Source organism: Monodon monoceros, unplaced genomic scaffold (assembly GCF_005190385.1).
Source record: "Monodon monoceros isolate NGI ecotype Baffin Bay Population unplaced genomic scaffold, NGI_Narwhal_1 Super_Scaffold_16, whole genome shotgun sequence".
Classification (NCBI taxonomy): domain Eukaryota; kingdom Metazoa; phylum Chordata; class Mammalia; order Artiodactyla; family Monodontidae; genus Monodon; species Monodon monoceros.
In genome coordinates, this window is record NW_021703772.1 from 88337176 (window position 1) to 88361873 (window position 24698).

A 24698-nucleotide genomic window follows, 5' to 3' on the forward strand; every position below is an offset into this window, starting at 1 on the left:
AGTATGTATTTACCAAAAACTCACCAATCCTAGCACAAGCAAAGATGCATTGTTCCAACAAGTGGTAGTAAACAAGTTTTTTACCTCGAGAATCTTATTTTCCTGACTGTAGAGAAGAAATGTGAAAGGAACTGGTTCAGTGACCATGATCTAGTCACTAAGGAAATGTGTGATTGTTTGGCTCCAGGGGTCAGTCAGGGAGCCAATGAGCCTGAGGTCACAGGTGCTCTTTGTATGAGGCTGTGAGCTTTGCATGTTCCACTCCAGAGAATCTATTTCTGACCTCATACATCCACTTCAAAAAAGTGTGCCCTTGCTCACAAGGGAAGTCTATAACACTGTATGGAGAGGTCAATCCAGATCCATCATCATTGCTAGAAAAACAGCTCACAGCATTTCTTTTATTTACCAACAGTGAAAGCAAATAGCATTGTCCTCATATTTAGACAACACATTATGACTAAGGAAATCAAGAATAGAAATTCTCAGTGGACTATGTTGTCCTTAAAAAAATGAAGTGATATAGTTACTGAAGCATATACAGGTTACTAAAAAATACTTTTGGCAAGGAATTTTTAAAATTGTAAAGATGCATTAAAAATATAGGAATAACTTCTAATAAGTAATGCCAAATTATGTTTTAAAAAGTGACTCATTTACTGAACTCACTTTCCTCTTTCTGTTTTATTCCAGAACCTACAGATAGGCCTCCTTTGCTGTTAATTGCAAATTCTGAAACAATTGAGGTTTTCTATCTTAATGGAAGTAAAATGGCAACCCTGAGCTCAGTCAATGGAAACGAAATTCATACTCTGGATTTTATTTACAATGAAGATATTATTTGTTGGATTGAATCGAGAGAATCTTCAAATCAGCTCAAATGTATCCAGATAACAAAAACAGGAAGATTAACAGATGAATGGACAATCAGTATTCTTCAATCGTTTCACAGTGAGTTTCGATTTATATTATATGCCACCCTTTAAGGATTTCATTTGCAGACCAGTAGACAGGATTCTTAGATTTTCTAGCATAGCTAATGGCTTTTGGAAAGCTATATATGCAAGTAAGAATGCACTTAAATAAGTATATTCCCTACGTGTTTTGCATATACACACATATACACAAGAATTGCACTGTTTATGTAAGCGGTACATTGAAGGGTTAATTTTAATTCTTTCTTTAATGCTTATTGCAGTATCACCTAGATGAGAACTGTGATTTTTCACTGAATGATAGTTCACAATGTGATAGTGAAGGTAGGATTAAAAAACAACAACCACAACCAAAAACAAGAAACAGATTTGATAATTATAAGCTCTTCAACTGTAGTGTTTGTTAAAATACCTTGAAAGCTATTAGTTTTATGCTAATTTGTAACAACTACCTGTGTTTGTTGACTTTTTTCCTAGTAAATCAGAGTTTTTATATATCTTCTTCCTGAAGAGTAATTTGTAATTTGTGATTCACTTGATTTCTCATGTCGGAAATTCACAAACTATTAACTGTCTTTCTGTATATCACATTGTCACATGCACATACATTCCCGCCCTCACTATTCTGCTCTCTACCCCTCCCACATGAGAGTATAAAAATTTATTTGTGCTTGCCTGGGGAAACAGTATGCATGAGAATTTCAAGATGTATTCATTTATTTTATGATTTACAGAAAAAACTTATTCTTACAAATGCTGCCAATATAAAACTTGGTAGAGAAATGAAGGAAATGTACAATCAAGTTAAGAAGAAAAAAAAGAGTGCTGTGATAGAATAAATTTAGTTTTCAGATGTTGAATGTTTGGTGATTTGAATTCAGTAATCATATTTTATTGATGTTTGTGATGTACAGTTTCAGGGACTGGTTATTGATCCTTATTAAATGTAAGAAAATAGTACTATGTAATGTTTGAAAATTATGATTAGATTGAATAAAAACAGTGGCAAAGATTGTAAGAAAAATGGAATATGAAGTGAACAGAAGTAAATGTTTAACAAATAGAATCCAACATTTTGAAGATTTTCTTAACATAATTAAAATAATTGATAAAGTCATTTATTGTGACAGTGGACCAAAATGCCTAGTGAAAACAGTGGACACTGTCTATTTCAAGGATTCCATGGAGAAATGATAATTCATAATAAACAGTAAATAACTATTGGTAGTAGCACAAGGAATGTTTCTGTGTGATTTGAGTATTTCAGACATTGGCTCAGCCAGCAGTTGAAAATCATTTGAACAAAAGACTCTGGTTTCTGCCATGTTAGTGATTACCTTAACTAATCCAAATGTATTTCTCCCTAGCAAATGGAATACTGGCAGTCAGATTGCTAGAATATTCACTAGGTCATCAGGTAAAATTATTTTCCAAGTTTACTTAAGCAACTTTTTTTATACATTTAATATGCCCTAATAATAGTAGTAATCCTTTCTTTAATATGTATTTTTAAACAACTTTAATAGTACATCTCAGATTTGTTAAGCAACTCTACATTAGAATATTTGTAGAAAATAATTCAGAACTTAGATTTCATGTGATTTATAAACAATTCTTGGCAAATCTAGAAAAACAGAGACTGATTTTGTTAGGTAGTTCACTAAAATGATGAACAGACATTCATTTTGAACTATACAAAATTAATGCAATGGAAACATCTTAATTAGAATAAATAGTTGTTAATGAAGTCAGATTTAAGCCATGCAATTCCAGTCACTTTAGGAAGAAGTGATTAAATGTGTGGAAGTAATACAGTGATGGGAGTGGGACAGAGGTGTGAGCTGGGCTGGGCTCCTCTATCATTGCTTGTAAGCCATGTATTTTATCAACATGTCACAGGACAGCTTCCAATGGGCTCTGCATTCACCATGACAATTTGTGAGTTGATAATGAATTTTGAATATTCTTTGCATATGTAATTACTTAAAATCTCTGTTGTACCATATAAGCAAAAATAATGAACTGATGGGAGTATGCCTGAATACCTGTCACTAGCCACTATTCCAGAGATTATCTCTTTAGGTTTTCCTCCCTCATTATCTTTAGATACTTTTCTCTGAATTTACCTGAAGAAAACATTCTTTTTTGGAAAAAAATAAAACTTTTATTTTTCAAAGTATTACTATGAGGAGAATCATTACAGGTCAAACCGACTTTAAATTTAAATTTTACATAATATTTTAGTAAACATCTTATTGCAATATTAAAATTTTTACGGCATATCTCATCTCACTGGATACCCACCACATCTCTGTGGAGTATGCGGGAGAGATACTCTTCCCATTTTATAATAGACACAATTTTAACTACAGAACTAAGATGTGTTAGGCAATACTGAATGGCGAAAAAGAAGGCAGAGATAGGACATCTAAATCCTATGTTCTTTCTTCTACATTAACAAAGGCAAATACAGGTCCCTTCAAAGAATTTCCCAAGTCTAGCACAAATAATCATATCTACAACTTATTAAATGTGCTAAAAGACTACATGCAATAGGGAAGCATTATTAGTCCCCTTATGCTGAAGGGAAAAATCGAGACTCTGAATTTGGGCCAGACTTCCTAGCCTTTGCTACACCGCACTGCCCCAGGGGTCTCAACTTTTGTTTTTCATTTCAGACAGCCAAAACAATCAGGTACACTAACATTAGTAACAGTGGCTCACAAAGACAGTGTCTACATGGGAGAGAGGTATAAGAATCTTGGAAGGGGGTGGACAAGATGAGCTGTACCAAGGCCATGTCATTTGAAAAGGCCCAACACATGATTCTGATATGGCCACCTAGGGAGGCCTACCTTTAATACTGAGAATCATGTCTAAGCAATATTGTGAGAGAATGAGGAAGACTGATAATAATGTGCTCAGTAAACTATATTGACAAAAGGAACACTGGGGAAAATGCTAGAGATTATATTTTGAATTGAATTCATTCTTCTTTATAAAGCTACTTGATATTTATTAGCTAGTATTTTTGCCTGAAAGTTACAAAATACTAGGTTTTGAAGAAAATTTTGGAATTAAGTGTTTTGTAAGCAAAATTTATTCTCCAGGGATTCACGTAAAGTACATTTACGACAACTAATTATTTCTCCCAAGTTTTTCTTAGGGAATACTGTGGTAGGAACACAGATACCTAAAATCAGCAAAAATGATGGGATTCCTAACAGTAGTGATGCTCAGCTATTTTCCTCAGGACAAAGTGCACAAAGATGATTGAGACAGATAAGATTATTTTCTGGGTGTATCCCTTATTAAGGAAGATGATTCAGGACCAATTGTTCTCTTCCAGGTATATAGTAGATACTTTCATTCTGTTTTTATGTATATTCAGTATTCTGCAAAATTTGAGTATCACTATTAGGATTCTAATTTAGACTTAACCAGCTTGTCTTCATCCATTCATGGGCTCAGCTACAGTCTAGCAGAGCGTGCCAGGCCAAAAACTATAAAGGATTGCTTATTCTTTATACACTTTGCTTCTGAATTATCCCCATTCACTGGCTTTTATCTTTCTTTTATTTGGTCTGTTTCGATATCAGCTTAACTCATTTTCCATTTGAACCTCTGCCTTGATCCTTGATTGGATAATTTTTGGATTCACTTTACCCATGTCTTTTCTCAACCCTACTTCTTTCTCTTGAGTTAGCAATTCTCTAATAATCATATAATATTAATAGATGACATTTACTGAATGTTTATTTTGTGCATTAATAATTATACACATATACCTATCACAAAAATTATATATGTATACTGTATAAAATAGTTTATAGATAAGACAATGAGCTTAAATAAATGTAATACTTTTTTAATTTAAAGGAAACCTTGACCTCTTAATCTCAATAGATACTGAGTAATGGCCTTTCTTAATTGTGCAGTATTCCCTATTTGCTTCTACCCAGCCTAGGAATTTCATAGCCTTCAGTGCTTCACAAGCATCCTCCATCAAGTTATGACTGGACAAAAATGACCAGGCTGTGTCCCTACTGTAAATACAAGCATAGCAGGCATAGTCTTGGGACAAAATAATCAACTTATAAGAGTAGAAAGGCTAGATTCAAATAGTGTCAGCTCACAGCGAGTTTGCACTTTACAAGATGATCATGGAACTTTGCAGCAACATCCTAAGATTACACAGTATCACAGAGTGGTATAATCATCATAGAAACTTGGCATGCAGTATTCAAGCATGTGACTTGTAAATAAAGTATTTTTATGACCTTTCCTCTGCAATTATCTTTCTCCATCTGATTGGAGAAAAGTCATTCACATTGTTTTAATTTGCCTTTATATGATTACTAGTGAAGTTGTCCACTCCATTGTGGACTTATATGTTCACGTCAATCTCGACAAATCTGCTTGAGTGATCATAATGCTCCATTGCTTAAAATTAAAATACAAAATATTCAGGGGCTTCCCATTTATCTAAGGAAAAAATGAAACTTCATTTTACGGCTTCTTTGTCTCTGCCTTGCCTCTCCCCACTCAAATCACATGTTCCACCTAAAAAAAAAATACTAGCACTTCCTTTAATGCACTTTGTTTTCTCATTTCCATGTGCGTTTGTATATGCTGGTTCTTCACCATAGGCCATAGTTGTCATTTCCTATAATCAAGTATCTCTTACTCATGTTTTAAGGTATAATATCCTTTCCAAAAGTTTTTCTTTTGAGCTTAGCAGCCCTTCCTGTGTGGTCCTGGGACATCATAGTACAAATGCATTATATTTTATTTGTGTGTTTACCTGTCAGATTACCAAATAAAGGGTAGCTACTTTAAGTTTAGGATGTGTGTTTTATTCATCTTGGAATCAGATTTCAGCCAAACGCCTGTCTGTTCTAGAATAAACATAGGTAACAAGTAAAGGATGAGGGTGGAGAATTAGACGGGAGAAGGGTAAGACCAACTTCTGGAGAGACCATGCCAAATCACTACTAGAGACATGGGGAAAACCAGTCTGCATTATGGCTAAGTAAGATCTTTTCTGTGTCTAGATAATAGCCTCACATGTGAATCTTGGTGTCCTTGAGATACAGGTTTGTTCAGCAGCTATTGGCTTTTATTTGGGTTCAATCTCTGACTTCCCCAGGGTCAGTAAATTTGCCTATAGATTCGTTTTGGAACCTAGCCTCGATGACAATGGAAAAAACTTGATCCAGATCTGTTTGAGTCTCCCCACCCCCCAAAGCAGTTGTAATTAAACATTATTGGAGCCAAAGGTCCTAAAATAGAGGTCAAGTAATTCTTAGCACAGGAACAAAACAGAACAACACATCTTGTAATCTTAACCTTTCTCCTCCCCTCAGTCTGATTAGACATTTTCTTAAGAAGGAGGTTCTACTATCTTATATTTAGGTCCTTAGATGCGTAAAACAGTAGATGTGCTTCCCATCTCAGTCCTGTATACTTAGTTATTATCAAGGCCCCAAATGTTTTTGGGGTAAGCAGTAAAGAGCAAAGTCAGGATGTTCTTTGTACCTCTCAACCTCTGAGAAGCCCTGTTAGTTACCTCCACCCTAGAAATGTATGCATTTAATTCTTTGTGAGAGATGAAGTATATTCAGCAATTAATCAATTTTGGTTTTAGCATTTCATTAGAGAAAGTTCAAAAATTGGGCAGCTCTGAGCTCAGGAGAAGAGGAAATGGTGATGACCATCCTAATCTTATAAATTAGTGAGATTTTTTTGTTAAATAAAATGAAAATGAGAGACATAAAAGGAAATGAAAGAAAATAAAAGGATATTTTCTGATCTATATTTCCCACTCCAAAAAAAAAAGTCCTGTTGTTGTTTTAGCTGTGTAGAATCCAGACTTTTTGATCAGCATATTTTGTGGACATCTAAATTTTGCACAAAAATCTTGGCTATAGAAACTAGTCTTATATTATTCCCTAAGAAACATCTGAGAAGAATCCAAAACACATCATCCATATAAGAAGGATATCGTAAGTATTTATTCTCAGAGATACATTTTTATTTAACTGCTGTTTGATAAGCAACTGGATGTTTTATTAAACTCTTTATACTTCTTAAAAGTTCCTCATCTTTTATTTAGCATATTTATATGGAAACATAAAAATGACTTTTTCTGAGACATGGCTGCTGTGTGTGTGTGTGTGTGTGCATGCATGTGTAGCTAGTTATTACAACACATGCTTGCTGGGATCTGGAATTTTAACAAAGTGATCAGACCGTCCACTGAGAACTCAAAAAAAAAAAAGACAGTTAAAATTAGCAAAGATGTTGATCTGAGGACATATTTCCAGAGAATTTTAAAAATTCTTCTGATACCATATGCTCAATGTTGTAGGCATTGTATTAAATTATTCGTTAATTTTTTATATTAACATTACATAAATTTATACTTTGGAATAAGTAATCTGTTCTAATTGACAATCAGTACAGAACCATAAAATGCCATCCCAAATGCCTAGAAAAGAAAAAAAAATTTTTAAGTCTGCGTACTCTGTTACTCTACAAATTGGTCTTTATTGTTAGTTCAGTTGCCAGGCTGGAAATAACTCAATTACTATATTATTGTCGTTTGGCGACATACTTGAAATTAACCGAAGCAGAAATTAGAGACGTGCTAAGCTTCAATTGTTCATATTCATTTTTTCTATGAATTTGATAAAATATATTTCACACACACACTAAATATAAATATACTCCCCTCCAAATTTTGCTGTTTGCCATGTAGAACTTTTAAATCATTATTCTCATAGTATGCTTTGTCTAGATCCACATTTCTGTTTGTTTTATTAATGGATTTTAATTATCACATTTCTGTTTTATTAATGGATTTTAATTATCAAAGTGGAAATTTTTTCATGATCCCATTACAACGCCATATACCAGGTAGAACATAATGTTTAGCAGTTTACTTTATCTACCAACCTGAAACTTGGAAAGTAGGATGCTCTTTTCATCGTGAATAACTCATGAAATACATTTGGAATCCATGATGTATGCTCACTCAAACTGGTGTTTCTGTCTTGGTCAACTTTATCTTGGTAGAAGAGAGAAGGAAGTAAGGGAAGAAGAGAAAAGATATGGAAAAAAGAGAAATTATCACTTTTTTGGCAAGTAGACTAGTAAAATAATTTCTGACTTAATATGTATTTGATAATTTTTCACTTTAAATATAAGAGTGTCATAGTGTATTTTCCTTTTATTTTGTTTTGCTTTTTCTTAAGGGATTTATGCCAAGTAAAATGAGCATTGTTTTCTCATATTTCTTGGCCATCAGAAGGTTTTAATCTTGTCAAGACATTTACAGTATATTAGGAATTTATCAAATCTAAAGGCCGTGAGCAGTAGGAGACAAATTAAGCAACGTAACTATGCAAACTGGTGTGTATAGGATTTCAGTTTTTGAATAAGATTCTTGTTTTCTTTTTTTTTTTTTTTCAGGCTGTAACGTCTGTGACTTACAGATTTTCTGTAACACTCGGCTTTGTATTTTCCTCACCATGGTATTTGGGATGAATTGATATGGTCCTAGCTCTGTCATTAACTAGCTGTGGGACCTTAAATAATTTTAAAATTAAATCACTTGTTCACACAATAGCTGGAATCCCTCCCAGATCTAAACATACTTTCCCCTTCCATTTCCTTCTGTTTGATATTCTTGTTAATTTGCAGTATGCCTGTGTCTTTGTGTGCATGTGTGTCTTCCTCTCGTCTACTTTTTTATTCCTCTCACCTAATTACTCACAACAGGTATATTTTAATCATTGTATAGTACTATTCTCTAAGATATGTTCCTTGGGACACAAGTTTTCCTGGACATTCTTGGAAAGAATGAGTTTGTGGTCAAATGAGTTCAGGAAGTTTTGCATCTGTATACCCTTATTGGAGATTTATATGTATATTAGCCTATTAAAGATATTGTGGAGTCCTTCTGTAAAGTACCTATTTTACTTTGTTTAGCTCAGGATTTCTTTAATTTCCTTGAGTACTGAACATTTTATTGGTATTTTTCTGGGTATGTCTGTGAGTGCATTTCTATGGGTGCTTGTTTCTAATGACATGTTATGAATATGTTTATGTGTCTAATACATATTAACACTCCAAATATCTAGTGTTTTATATTATCCACTTTGAGAAATATTGTTTTAGAGGTCTTATGGAATATCACTCATATTGTATCCTCCTACCACTTTTTACTGTCTCTGTGGCTAAACCTGTAAGGTCGGTGTTTACAAGGAGATATAGAGAATTACCGTAATAACAGTTTTCTAGCTATCTCTTCCCAAGAGCCCAACTACTTTTAGTTTATACCCAGAGGGTTATGAGAGTTATAGGATCCATATACCACAAGCCCTGAGACTGTGGTGACAAAACCAGAGACCATTTCAGAACTGGACCTTAGAGGAATTAGTTATGCAGCAAAGATTTGGTCATGTGTGAAATTCATGCCAGGAAAGAGCCTAGCTAAAAGATGACTCTAGTTGATAATGGTAACAAAGAGTGTGTCCTGGAGCTAACTTAGAATTGCAGCCAGTGTCAAGTAATTCCAATTTAATTATAACAATTTTTCCATGAGCTGGATAAATGTATGGTGACAGAAACTCTTAATGGTAGAACAACAGTGTCAAATGATGAGATGGTCATGTAGATGGTGAAGGATTTTTTAAATGATTATGAAGTATAAATCTAGATTAAAATATATGTATATTTTAAATATGTATATGTATATTAAAATATTCTGTAAGTCTTTGTCATCTTTTTTTTTTTTTGGCTGAGTTGGGTCTTCGTTGCTGCGCGCAGGCTTTCTCTGGTTGCGGTGAGTGGGGGCTACTCTTTGTTGCGGTGTGCGGGCTTCTCATTGTGGTGGCTTCTCTTGTTACGGAGCACAGGCTCTAGGCGCGTGGGCTTCAGTAGTTGCAGCACGCAGGCTCAGTAGTTGTGGCTTGCAGGCTCTAGAGCGCAGGCTCAGTAGTTGTGGCACACGGGCTTAGTTACTCCGCGGCAGGTGGGATCTTCCCAAACGAGGGATTGAACCCATGTCCCCTGCATTGGCAGGCGGATTCTTAACCACTGCGCCACCAGGGTAGTCCAGTCTTTGTCATCATAATGACAACATTTACTTGGTAAAGTTATATAAAGTCTCTTGACAACTTTTGTTGTTTTAATGTAAGAATTAACCTATATCATTTTAATCTCGCTGTTTTAAGGTATTAGTGAAGAGATCTATCTATCTATCAAGTACAATTATTCAGTCCAGTTTCACTAAGAAAAAGCAGGTAGTTATACTGTATATCCAAAACTGAATGGTAGGGAAAGGCCTATGTACTACTAATCAACGAGACTAATTTTCTAACAAATCTATGGCTTAAAACATGTCCAACAAACGTACTAGAGAGTACATAAGAATAACAAAAGAAATACTACTTTTTTGTGTGTGATGGTCATAAGAATAACATTATTATTTTTATAACCAAAGAAGATTCTATTTAAAATTTTTATGTTGTTGGGAGATTCTATTTTGTTTATTGAAAATAACAACAACAGCAACAGAAACCTTGTGGCTTGATAGAACAGTTCAGCTTGTCTGAACTGGTCAGAATAACTTAGTATCCATATGAAACACCTCACTGGGCCTTAAGACTTAGTTTGGTTGTTTGTATTATTTAAAAAAATTTTGTTAAATTTTTTGGAGTCATGAGAGGTGAATGAATTCAAAATTATTATAAAATTTTAGAGCTTTGAGGATTTGATTTGTAAGAAGGGTATAACTTGAGTAAATTAGAACTATCATAGTTACCGCTACAAAAATTTTGAACTTGAAGGGGTACATTATAATTGTGATTACTTATGCAAAACGCCATTGGCAATTACATCAGGTATTTAGATAATTTGTGCAAAAAAAGTTTGTTCCTAAAATGAAGATAATTGAGACAACATGTTCCTAATGTATGAAGTATGCAAATGATCATCTCAGTGTTACATTCCATTCTATATGTTTAGTCTGAGCTTTTGTTTCTGAGACTCTCAGTTAATGTCGTTCTTCCTATGTCCATGGGATGATATTCACACAATATACATGGAGTATCAAAGTAATTATTTTGATAAATTCAAGCTGGATCATTTGTGTTTTTCAAATTTGTCCTCTTGAATTATGGGAATTTAATTATTTTTTGTCCTTCCTATTGAATGTTGTACCTGATTTATTTCTAAGCACATTATATAATGTTAAAAGTATTGAAAGATGACTCTAGTCATATATATATATATTTCTATATACAACAAATACTTTATTAGAGCTTTTTGTTGAGCCTTTAACAAGACATTACTTTAAGATTAATAATATTGATATTTTGGCATGGTCATAGATTAAGTGATATTAATATGTGAAAACCAAAGTTTTAAAATATGTATATTTTTCAATTCAAAATTGTACCTAAGATAAGATGGGGGTTGAGCTATTATGTAATGTATATGCCTTATATACACCTCTTAAATTCTTATATACACCTCTTAAATTCTTATAAATATGAGTTATTTCAGAATTTACTGTTGCAGTTATTTAGTTTAGTGTATGTGGATTTCAGTGTGAGTTAAATATTCTATACTTCTGAATGCTGTGAACTGTATCTTTCACCCTAAAATTCATATGTTGAATCCCTAATCCCCAATATCATGGGATTTGGAGGTAGGGCTTTTGAGAGAGATTTAGGTTAAAGTCATGGTAGTGTAGAGCTCCTATGATGTGATTAACACCCTTGTAAGAATAAGACGTGGCCAGAGTTCTCTCTCTCTCTTCCATGTGAGGTTATACCAGAAGGTGGCTACCTGAACCATGAAGAGTCCTCACCAGACATAGAATCTGCTGGCACATTGATCTTGGACTTCCCAGCCTCCCAAGCTGTGGGAAACAGATGTTTATTGTTTAAGACACCCAGTCTATGGTATTTTGTTATAGCCTGAACTGACAGGCTGTTATATTTAAAACGAAAAGAGAAGACATTCTTCTTTCATTCTAAAAATATAAGTATATTTCTTTCCTAATGTACCTATCTGGAGTGTCATGGGACAAATCCCCAGAAAAGTAACACTCTGCCTCCATTTGTGTAAGTCTTAGGTTACCTTTAGAATAAAATGTCTGAGGTGGAGAACTGTAAACTTGTCATTGCTGGACTAGCTTAAATCCTCATTTCTTCTGTGTCATTCCTCAATTCAGAGATGCCCTAATATCTTTCAGGATGTCTCAGCGTGACTCCTAGAAATAATTTCCACTCGTGTCAAACAAATTAATCACTTGGTGACTGGTTTTCATCATTGGATTTGACTCTTAAAAAAGAAAAAGCAATGCAAAGGCATTAATTGATTTTTATTATGTATATGTCTCCACAGAACTCATACCATTTCATTACCATTATGCAACTGACCCTAACAGTAGAGTAAGTTTAATACCTGAAATGTTTGCTAATAGCAAACATGGCTGAGAAAGCATCCTACAAATATTTGGTCTTTGGGCTTCTCAATTGATACTTCTTTTACTAGGCCCAGTGCAAGTGATAACATTGGTTTAACTGAACCTCGCTTTAATAACAGAATTAATCCACTAAAACTACATCAATACACACTCTTATTCACTTATTGTACACTCGAACTCATACCTAGGGGAAACATCATTTTCTACTTGTTGTGCTTCAGATTCTGGGTCTATAACTTGGGTAGGTTAAGAGATATGACAACTATGAATAATAAAATATAGTATATATTATATAATATGTTATATAATAATTGAATAATATAAATATATAATAAGAAGAATCAATTAAAATTCTGTTTTTTTAGAGACATGAATCAAAAGGTGAAAGGTAATCTAAAATAATCTAATATATGCCAACAGAAGTAGTCTAGATAACTAGTAGTCTCAGAGACAAATCAGGGCCAAGGTGTCAGTAAATTCTTATTTAAAGGACAGGAATAAGAGCCACAAAGTTACGTGACTCTGATGGTCATAAAATGATTCTTGGTATGAATAGAAAAAAAAGAAGGGCTCTAGAAGTCAAGATGTGGCAGTTTTAATGCAAAAGTGGTTATGGTGCTATTTTATCCTCAGTACAACATTGTCTGTTCATTCTTCTGATCTTTGCTTTATTATCTCTTCTTAGTCACTCAGGCTCACCAGTCGTCATTATTCTTCCACACTGTTATATGGCACTCTCATCCCTCGTACTACTGTTGCACACCCTGGGTCTTCATACCTTCAGATTATTAGCGGCCTAATTGCCCTTTCTTAAAATTACTCCTCCACATTAAATGATACCTCTCCTTCTTGTATACATCTTTGCTGGGTAAAGGATAGTGATTTGCCAAATTTGAGCTCACAGGTAAAATCAAGGAAAATACCACAGCTGGTTAAAGAACAGGGCTTCCCTGGTGGCACAGTGGTTGAGAATCTGCCTGCTAATGCAGGGGACACGGGTTCGAGCCCTCGTCTGGGAAGATCCCACACGCCACGGAGCAACTAGGCCCGTGAGCCACAGTTACTGAGCCTGCGCATGTGGAGCCTGTGCTCTGCAACAAGAGAGGCCGCGATAGTGAGAGGCCCGCGCACCGCGATGAAGAGCGCCCCCCGCTTGCCACAACTAGAGAAAGCCCTCGCACAGAAACGAAGACCCAACACAGCCATAAATAAATAAAAATAAAAAAAGAGTTCCAATTTCAACGGTCAGCTACTCTTACAAATTCCCATAATCAGAAAATGCAAACTTAAAAAAAAAAAAAAAGAACAAAGGAGCTGTGACTTAAGATGACTCCTACACTGACTGATGTCGAGGTGGAAGCACAGATTTTAGGCAAGAGGTTCTTGAGCAAAGGTTACTTGGAATAGAAGAGCCATATTGATTTGAAAATATTTATTGGACACTTACCATGGGGTAAACACAATTCTAGGCTTCAGTAATATAGCAGCGAACGAGCCATACAGTATCCCTGATCACATGGGGCTTATTCTAGTGTGGGGAGATGGTGAACTACTAAATAATTAATTTTGATCGATATGACAACTCCAAAAAAAAATTAAATGATGGCAATGATATTGACTGGTGGGAATGAGTCATTGTGTCTGTTGGGGGATGTGGGGTTGTGGGGGGGGGGCATGGTCTTCTCAATATCCACTGGTCAAAGGAGACCTTTCTGGGAACTAACATTTGCGCAAATACCTGAATAAGGGAAAGGGCAAAGCCGTGCACATTCAGATACTCTCTTTTCTTGTACATCAGGTACAGAGGTCTTAAGGAGGATGCTTTCTTTGCAATTCAAGAAAAATTAAGGATGTCGGTTTAGCTGGAGTAAAGTGAGCAAGGAAGATATGAGTTAAAAGGGAGGTTTAGAAGCCTTGTAAGCCACATTAAAGACTTTGAATTTTATGCTAAACATGGGGGAAGTCATTAGAGATTTTTCAGAAGAGGACTGATATTTTGGAAAACAAGAATACAGACTCAAAATTTAGAGAAAAACCTGTTGTTCACTAAAACTGTGCAGAAGAAACAATAACATAATGGAAGTTGGTAGCCCACTACACCTCATTTCCTGGGTGGCCTTCCTGGAAAATGTTACAGAGAGAAACACACCATAGAGTTTTGACTTAAAATTGATCTACAGTTTAGTAAACTTAGGTATTTATAAAAATATCAGTGATGCTACCAAATGTAAAATAGATAGCTAGTGGGAAGCAGCCGCATAGCACAGGGAGATCAGCTCGGTGCTTTGTGACCACCTAGAGGGGTGGGATAGGGAGGGTGGGAGGGAGGGAGATGCAAGAGGGAAGAGATATGGGAACATATGTATATGTATAACTGATTCAGCTTGTTACAAAGCAGAAACTAACACACACACACACACACACACACACACACACAAAATATCAGTGATGTGCTTTTGAAAACATTCATACAGGAGAGTAAATCCCAACAGTCCATCAGTTTGTTAAGACATGTCTTAGCTGGCAATCAAATGTAACATAGAACTCAGACTATAAAGAATGGTGTTTTCTTTTTTGCTGACATGATATAATTTGTGTTTTACAATGATCACTTTGGATGCTCTGTGAAGATTGTTATAGTGCATCTAAGAGGGAAATAGAGAGTCAGTTAAGTTATTGTAGCATCCAGGGGAGAGAAAGTAATGTCTTGAGCAAGGAAAGTAAGAGCAGAGATGGAAAGAAGTGGACAGTTTCAGATGAAGGCCTTAAGATTGCCTGATAGATTTAATATGGGGTGAAGTGGGAAGAGATAAAAATAGAATGAAGGATGAATCCATTTGAATTACGGGTTGAAAATAATATTTTGCCTAGTGGGAAGAAGACACCTCTGTGTAAACTGTTTTTGTTGTTTGGTTATATTGAGAGAATAATAACACTGGAATATTTTCTAAGTGCATCGACCATAGGAAATGATTGACTTGTAGCTTGAGATAGAGGAAGGAATTGAGAAATAGTGGAACAGGGAAGTTACAGATGCCTGATACTGCTCACCATCCCATGTCAGAAACACCTCCTTTGTCATTTTTCATAAAGACATATACACAGATTGTATGTAGAACTTTGTGACTACTCCTATCAAAAACTGATACTCACTTGGACTACATTTCATGTATTTAAGAAATTGGAACCGAGCTAGGAAGAGGCAAACTTTCCTTAAAGGAAAAGAAAAGGGCTCTGTAACATGCCACAGATTCTGTTCCTGATTAAGGGTGTACCTGCCCACCATACACCCAAATTGAACTTCTTGTTTTTTTTGCATTTTTAAAAGCAGCTTTATTGAAGTATAGTTTACATATCATAAAATTCATCTAGTTTAAGTATAAAATTCAATGCTTTTTACTAAATTTACAAAGTTGTGCAGGCATCACTACAATTCAGTTTTTTTTTTTTTAAAGATTTTTAGAAATTTCATGTAATGTCTGAAACATTTATATTAACATATTTCCATACAAATAACCCAAAGAAAGTTTAGTATTAGTTGGGGGTTTTTGGTTTGCTTGTTTTTTTATACTGCAGGTACTTATTAGTCATCAATCTTATACACATCAGTGTATACATGTCAATCCCAATTGCCCAATTCAGCACACCACCATCCCGACCCCACCTTGGTTTTCCCCCCGTGGTGCTCATATGTTTGTTCTCTACATCTGTGTCTCAACTTCTGCCCTGCAAACCAGTTCATCTGTACCATTTTTCTAGGTTCCACATACATGCGTTAATATACGATATTTGTTTTTCTATTTCTGACTTACTTCACTCTGTAGGACAGTCTCTAGATCCATCCACGTCTCAACAAATGACTCAATTTCGTTCCTTTTTATGGCTGAGTAATATTCCATTGTACATATGTACCACATCTTCTTTATCCATTCATATTTCGATGGGCATTTAGGTTGCTTCCATGACCTGGCTATTGTAAATAGTGGTGCAATGAACACTGGGGTGCATGTGTCTTTTTGAATTATGGTTTTCTCTGGGTATATGCCCAGTAGTGGGATTGCTGGATCATATGGTAATTCTATTTTTAGTTTTTTAAGGAACTTCCATACTGTTCTCCATAGTGGCTGTATCAATTTACATTCCCACCAACAGTGCAAAAGGGTTCCCTTTTCTCCACACCCTCTCCAGCATTTGTTGTTTGTAGATTTTCTGATGATGCCCATTCTAACTGGTGTGAGGTGATACCTCATTGTAGCTGTGATTTGCATTTCTCTAATAATTAGTGATGTTGAGCAGCTTTTCATGTGCTTCTTGGCCATCTATATATCTTGTTTGGAGAAATGTCTATTTAGGTCTTCTGCCCATTTTTGGATTGGGTTGTTTATTTCTTTAATATTGAGCTGCATGAGCTGTTTATATATTTTGGAGATTAATCCTTTGTCCGTTGATTCATTTGAAAATATTTTCTCTGGTTGTCTTTTCGTCTTGTTTATGGTTTCCTTTGCTGTGCAAAAGCTTTGAAGTTTCATTAGGTCCCATTTGTTTATTCTTGTTTTTATTTCCATTACTCTAGGAGGTGGATCCAAAAAGATCTTGCTGTGATTTATGTCAAAGAGTGTTCTTCCTGTGTTTTCCTCTAAGAGTTTTATAGTGTCCAGTCTTACATTTAGGTCTTTAATCCATTTTGAGTTTATTTTTGTGTATGGTGTTAGGGAGTGTCCTAATTTCATTCTTTTACATGTAGCTGTCCAGTTTTCCCAGCACCACTTATTGAAGAGACTCTCCTTTGTCATAGATTAGTTGACCATAGGTGTGTGGGTTTATCTCTGGGCTTTCTATCTTGTTCCATTGATCTATGTCTCTGTTTTTTGTGCCAGTACCATATTGTCTTGATTACTGTAGCTTTGCAATATAGTCTGAAGTCAGGGGGTCTGATTCCTCCAGCTCCGTTTTTTTCCCACAAGACTGCTTTGGCTATTTGGGGTCCTTTGTGTTTCCATACAAATTTTAAGACGATTTTTTCTAGTTCCGTAAAAAATGCCGTTGGTAATTTGATAGGGATTGCATTGAATCTGTAGATTCCTTTGGGTAGTATAGTCATTTTCACAATATTGATTCTTCCAATCAAAGAACATGGTATATCTCTCCATCTGTTGGTATCCATATTTAAGCTATGATATAGCTCCTCCTACTTCTACTCATTTTTAGAATATGCCAAGCTCATTCCTCTTTGGTAGGCTCTGCCCCCAATTCTCCACATGCCTAACAACTTCTTGTTACACTGAGCTCAGTTCAAATATCATCCTCCTCAGAATTCCCTCTGTGATCAGTCACTGAAGTCATTATCCTGTCTTATTTTCTTCATGATGCTAGCACTGTCTATCTAATTCTACCCTTCTTGAGGAGAGGACTGTGTGAGGGATCATCTTGATCATGGCCAAATATAGTTGTTTCATCACAGAACCATATTTTGTATAAGTAGAGCAGAAAATTTCAAGACAAGTTATTTTTAAATTTCCCTGGCTTCATTTTTGAGCATTTATGGAATATCCTTCATGATTTAGCATTAAGCTGAATTACAGGTAATTTAAGGGAAAAAAACTGTCATTGGTATAGACAGTCTAGTTTAGATATAGGTCTAAAAATAACATCCAAGTGATGGGAAGTCAACAAAATCTAATTTTAAAAATTATAGGGATTTGACTACTATATTAGTTTTCTATTTCTGCATAGCAAATTACCCCAAAACTTAGAGGCTTAAAAACAGCAAACATCTATTATCTTACACTTTTTGTGAGTCAGAAATTCAGGGGATGCTAAGCCAGGTGGTTGTCATAGGGTTTCTCATGAGGTTGTAATGAAGATGTTGGTCAGGACTGCAGGCATCCAGTGGCTTCACTGGGACTGGAAGACTGGCTTCCAAGCCCATTCTTGTGATTATTGGCAGTAGACTTCTCTCCTTTCCTACATGGGCCTTGGCACAAGGTTGCTTGTATATCATCATAGCATAGCAGCTGGCTTCCACCAGAGTGAGTGATGCAAAGAGAGAGAGCAAAATGGAAGTTATAATACCTTTTATGACTTAGTCTTGGAAATCACACTGTGTCATTTCTACCACATTCTATTTATTTATTTTTTTAACTTTTTATTTTATATTTGAGTATAGGTGATTAACAATGTTGTGTGTGTTTCAGGTGTACAGCAAAGTGATTCAGTAATACATTTACATGTATCTATTCTTTTTCAAGTTCTTTTTCCATTTACATAACAAATGGGATTGTTACATAATATTGAACAGATTTCCCTGTGCTATACAGTAGGTCCTTGTTGGCTATCCATTTTAAATATAGCAGTGTGTACATGTCAATCCCAAACTCCCTAACTATCCCTCCCCCTGACCCCTCCCCCCTGGTAACCATAAGTTTGTTCTCTAAGTTTGTACCACATTCTGTTTAGTACAAACCAGTCACAAAGAACAGCCCGCATTCAAGTGGAGGAGAACTAAGCTCTACCTTTTGCAAGTGGAGGAGTAAGCTCTACCTTTTGCAAGTGGACACATTTTTTAGATTATCAAAACTACTAACTTTTTATCAGTTCGCTTATGTATTGCTAGTACTGTGCTATTCTCTAGTGTGTGCTCATTATAAGCTGCCACAGAGACATAAACTAAAGTGCAGTCTTTTAGTTCCCTCTGGGAAGCAACTAATATTTGCGGAGTACCTACTACATGTCATTGTACTGGATTCTTAATGTGTGTTGTCTGATTTAATCCCCTGGCCACTTTGTAAACTGGATATTATATTTATTTAATACAAAAGCAGAGGCTTTTATGAAGCAGAACCTACTCTAAGTAGGGAGTTAGGCTGAACTAAATGATATACACTGCTTTACTTTGGTATAATCACACTAGAGGCCTTTGATCCAGTTTAGCCACAGACAGGTTTTGTTTGAAACACAAAATACTTTATAATTTTAAAAACATCAGTTTACCGTATTTAGAAATTGGCAGACTTCAAATGAAGTTCAGAAATACTTATTTTGCGCTTCTTTGAAACAATAAAGCATTTCTGTATCAAAACAGTCAGCTGAAATTGAGTCTTCTTTTTCAGGGAGATGTATACATTTAAGTCATCATCTAGATTTGTCATAATCCTTCTTAACAGGTTTTACCTATTTATATTATCTTTCTAATCTTGTGGATGTTTATATTTGCTATATCTGGCTAGTTAAATATAGCAAATAATTAAAGAAAATTCAAATACTCAACTTTGTCCATATATAATTTTCAAAAAGTTAAAAACATGACTTGTACAAATATTTAATGAATGTATATTAAGGAATTATTTAGCTCATTAATAAGAGAACCAGCAGGATGGTAAATCTGGTTCAAAGAAGTACAGAAAAGACTGAAGTATTTACAATCAGTGAAAGAAAAAATTCTGAATTAAGATTATAAAATGAGATATAAAACTAGTTAATGTCATAATGGACAGTAAAACTGGGGTTATATTTACTACCTGATGGAAATCATTTGCATCTCTATTGGACAAAAATTTTTTTTAATGTCTTGATCTACACGTTAATATTTAAATTCATAGAGACTGGGACCTAATCAATATTAAATTGTAAATTAAACAAAGGCATATTCCCTAGAGGAACTAAACAGTCTTTGAAAGGGCCTATTAGACAGTGGTCCAGTATGACATTAAACACACATTCAGACATTCCTTTTATAATTTTTCTTAGCAAGATTTTGACTTTGTTCTCAATTATTTTGTGGCATAAACTACTCTACTGAATAATACTTGAAATAATACTTGAGTAGTATTATTTGCTAGAGCTGCCATAACAAAACACCACAGACTGGGTGGCTCAAAAACCAGAAATCTGTTTTCTCATAGTTTTGAAGGCTGGAAGTCCAAGATCAAGGTGCTACAGGTTTGGACTTTCTGAGACCTCTCTCCTTGGCTTGCTGATGGCCTTTCCTCTATGTGCAGGTAGCCCCAGTGTTGTCTCTGTATGTCCTAATCTCTTTTTATAAGGACATCAATAAGTTTGGTTTAGAGCCCACCCTTATGGCCTCATTTTAATATAATCTCTTTAAAGATTTTATTCCCAAATATAGTCACATTTTGAGGTGCTGGGCGTTAGGACTTTAACATAAGAATTTGGGGGGAAAACAGTTTAGTCCGTAACACTGCGCATATATTGCACTGTAGTGAATCAAAAGTGTTTAAGTTCTACATTCACCAATTCTGTTAATTAATTCCTTGCCTTATGATGTGATGAAAAAGCTGATGTAACATTTTTTTATCCAATTATAGATTATCATAAGTATCTTCTTTTTTAAAACTTTAACCTTGAATTTTTAAATTAATTTCCACTGGGTACAACTTTAAGTTTTTACACCTAACATATATTGGGTTTTAAAAAGATAAAGTTACTTATATTTACATATTACTTTAACAAGTTTCAAAATACTTTCAGTATTTTTTCACTGTAATTTAAAAGTTTATCAGTATTGATATTTAGATTATTTTATGATTCAAAAGAAAGTGGTCAGTACTTTCAGATGTTGTAGACATGAACAGAAAAGCAAACTTGGCTTTTGGCAAGTAAGAAATTCTGAACGACCATAAAGCAGCTATTTGAAAAGAACAGTGAGGGCAAAATCCTGGGCACTTTTGGTTGAAGAATGAATAAAAGGCAACTAGAGAAACATAATAACAGGAACATATGTAATTTTTTTTCTAGTAACAGTAAAGTAATAAGGGTCTTACTAAAATTTTAGAGACAATTTTGTAATGTCGTAAAAATCTCCTAAAATGTTCAAGTTATCTCTCTATCTATCTATCTATCTATCTATCGCTTACTGGAACTCTTTGTTTAATTGCTTTAATTCTCTAATCTCAATAAACATCACATTAAAAGCAGATAGAAACTTCAAATATAGGAAAAGGAAACAATGCCAATTCCCACAGTTACTGTTTGGCTAATTATTAGGTTCTTTAGTGAGACCTTGCCGCTTCAAACTAGGATGTTGTTAACAATACCTATTGTTTCAGTAGCAGAGCATCTTTCTGCAGCCATACAGAGTTGAAAGAAGTTGTGAATGCTGTCAAACGTCTCTTTTGTCTGAATTTACAATTGCATAGACTAAACCAACTGCATGCCTAGCATGAGAGATTGGTCATTGAATGGACTTTGGCATATAATTTATCAGAACCCTAGGTATCTGAAATGGCATTTGAAACAGTGGGTTCTGTTCTCTAGCTGCTATAATAATGCAAAGGGAATAAAAAGCAAAGCTAAGTATACATTTCCACATTTCTAGAGACAGAAAAAATAGTTCAGAAATTTAAAACTCCTGGCTGCTGAACTGATTCATGTACTTTGTGGAACATTTAAATGCTTATGTTTCCATAAAGACTGTGTAATTCAGAAATGAAACTGTAATTGATAGACTGACAATCTGTATCCAGTGAACTGCAATATCTACTTTTTGCTTGCCCTTGTAGGGACTGATAGAAGTTCCCACAAAATTGCTGCTTTCTCTACCTTGCTTTGACAATATATATATACCATTATGAATATAATGATGGCATATGCATCTATGTTAGTTTTTTATTGAAATAATATCATTCATGTAGCAACATGTTACCAAGAATCTTTTGAAGCATAGAGCAAGAAGAGCATTTAGGTTCAGATTACAGAAAGAAACTCTACTTAGTCAGTGAATCATAGATCCATATTAAGTTCAAACAAGGAGGTATCAAATTATAATTTTCAATAGATAAATATATGACTGTCATAAAATTCAGGAATGAATATAGACCAGAAATTTATGTATGGCATTATTGGGAGAACCAGCCCAATACTGATGATCTAACAGCATTAGTGGAATTGAATGCTTCTAGGCATCTTAAAGAAAAGGAATGTTTAAATGAGATCTGTAGTTAGGTATAAAACTGATCAGTGCCTCACAGGATAAGAGGCTAGAATTTTTGGGGTTATCCTTTCTACTAGATAAATATCAACAGGTTAGCATGAAATTTCACAGTGTAGTTCTGATCAAATAGAAAATACTCAAGTCAAAAACAGATACAAAGAGCTAACACCTATCCTTCTCAAACTCTTCCAAAATATAGCAGAGGGAGGAACACTCCCAAACTCATTCTACGAGGCCACCATCACCCTGATACCAAAACCAGACAAAGATGTCACAAAAAAAGAAAACTACAGGCCAATATCACTGATGAACATAGACGCAAAAATCCTCAACAAAATACTAGCAAAGAGAATCCAACAACACATTAAAAGGATCATACACCATGACCAAGTGGGGTTTATCTCAGGAATGCAAGGATTCTTCAGTGTAGGCAAATCAGTCAATGTGATACACCATATTAACAAATTGAAGGAGAAAAACTATATGATCATCTCAATAGATGCAGAAAAAGCTTTTGACAAAATTTGACACCCATTTATGGTAAAAACTCTCCGGAGAGTAGGCATAGAGGGAACTTACCTCAAAATAATAAAGGCCATAAATGACAAATCCACAGCCAACATCATTCTCAATGGTGAAAAACTAAACCATTTCCACTAAGATCAGGAACAAGACAAGGTTGCCCACTCTCACCACTCTCACCACTCTTATTCAACATAGTTTTGGAAGTTTTAGCCACAGCAATCAGAGGAGAAAAAGAAATAAAAGGAACAAATTGGAAAAGAAGAAGTAAAACTGTCACTGTTTGCAGATGACATGATACTATACATGGAGAATCCGAAAGATGTTACCAGAAAACTACTAGAGCTAATCTATGAATTTGGTAAAGTAGCAGGATGCAAAATTAATGCACAGAAATCTCTTGCATTCCTATACACTAAAGATGAAAAATATCAAAGAGAAATTAAGGAAACACTCCCATTTACCACTGGAACAAAAAGAATAAGATACCTAGGAATAAACCTACCTAAGGAGACAAAAGACCTGTATACAGAAAACTATAAGACACCGATGAAAGAAATTAAAGATGATACAAACAGGTGGAGAGCTATATACCATGTTCTTAGATTGGAGGAATCAATATTGTGAAAATGACTATACTACCCATAGCAATCTACAGATTCAATGCGTTCCCTATCAAACTACCACTGGCATTTTGCACAGAACTAGAACAAAACAAATTCACAATTTGTATGGACACACAAAAGACCCAGAATAGCCAAAGCAATCTTGAGAAAGAAAAATGGAGCTGGAGGAATCAGGCTCCCTGACTTCAGACTGTACTACAAAGCTACAGTAATCAAGACAGTATGGTACTGGACAAAAACAGAAATATAGATCAATGGAACAGGATAGAAAGCCCAGAGATAAACCCACGTATGGTCACTTTATCTTTGATAAAGGAGGCAAGAATATACAATGGAGAAAGGACAGCCTCTTCAATAAGTGGTGCTGGGAAAACTGGACAGCTACATGTGAAAGAATGAAATTAGGACACTTCCTAACACCATACACAAAAATAAACTCAAAATGGATTAAAGACCTAAATGTAAGGCCAGACACTATAAACCTCTTAGAGGAAAACATAGGCAGAACACTCTGTGACATAAATGACAGCAAGATACTTTTTGACCCACCTCCTAGAGAAATGAAAATAAAAACAAAAATAAACAAATGGGACCTAGTGAAACTTCAAAGCTTTTGCACAGCAAAGGAAACCGTAAGAAGATGAAAAGACAACCCTCTGAATGGGAGAAAATATTTACAAATGAAGAAGCTGACAAAGGTTTAATCTCCAAAATATACAAGCAGCTCATGCAACTCAGTATCACAAAAGCAAAAAACCCAATCCAGAAACGGGCAGAGGACCTAAATAGACATTTCTCCAAAGAAGATATACAGACTGCCAACAAACACATGAAAGGATGCTCAACATCATTAATCATTAGAGAAATGCAAATCAAAACTACAATGAGATATCATCTCACACCAGTCAGAATGGCCATCATCAAAAAATCTATAAACAATAAATGCTGGAGAGGTTGTGGAGAAAAGGGAACCCTCTTGCACTGTTGGTGGAAATGTAAATTGATACAGCCACTATTGAGAACAGTATGGAGGTTCCTTAAAAAACTACAAATAGAACTACCATATGACCCAGCAATCCCACTACTGGGCATATACCCTGAGAAAACCATAATTCAAAAAGAGTCATGTACCACAATGTTCATCGCAACACTGTTTACAGAAGCCA

At 35.0% G+C, this 24698-nt stretch overlaps 1 protein-coding gene across 1 annotated transcript in view; it reads left to right on the forward strand.

Annotated features, from left to right (window-relative positions):
- The window catches only part of LRP1B (LDL receptor related protein 1B), a 1820879-nt gene that overhangs the window by 878688 nt on the left and 917493 nt on the right, over positions 1–24698 (forward strand). The window contains exon 6 of the mRNA XM_029226108.1: positions 694–951. Coding sequence (XP_029081941.1) covers positions 694–951 — 258 coding nt within the window. The remainder of the gene's footprint in view (positions 1–693; positions 952–24698) is intronic.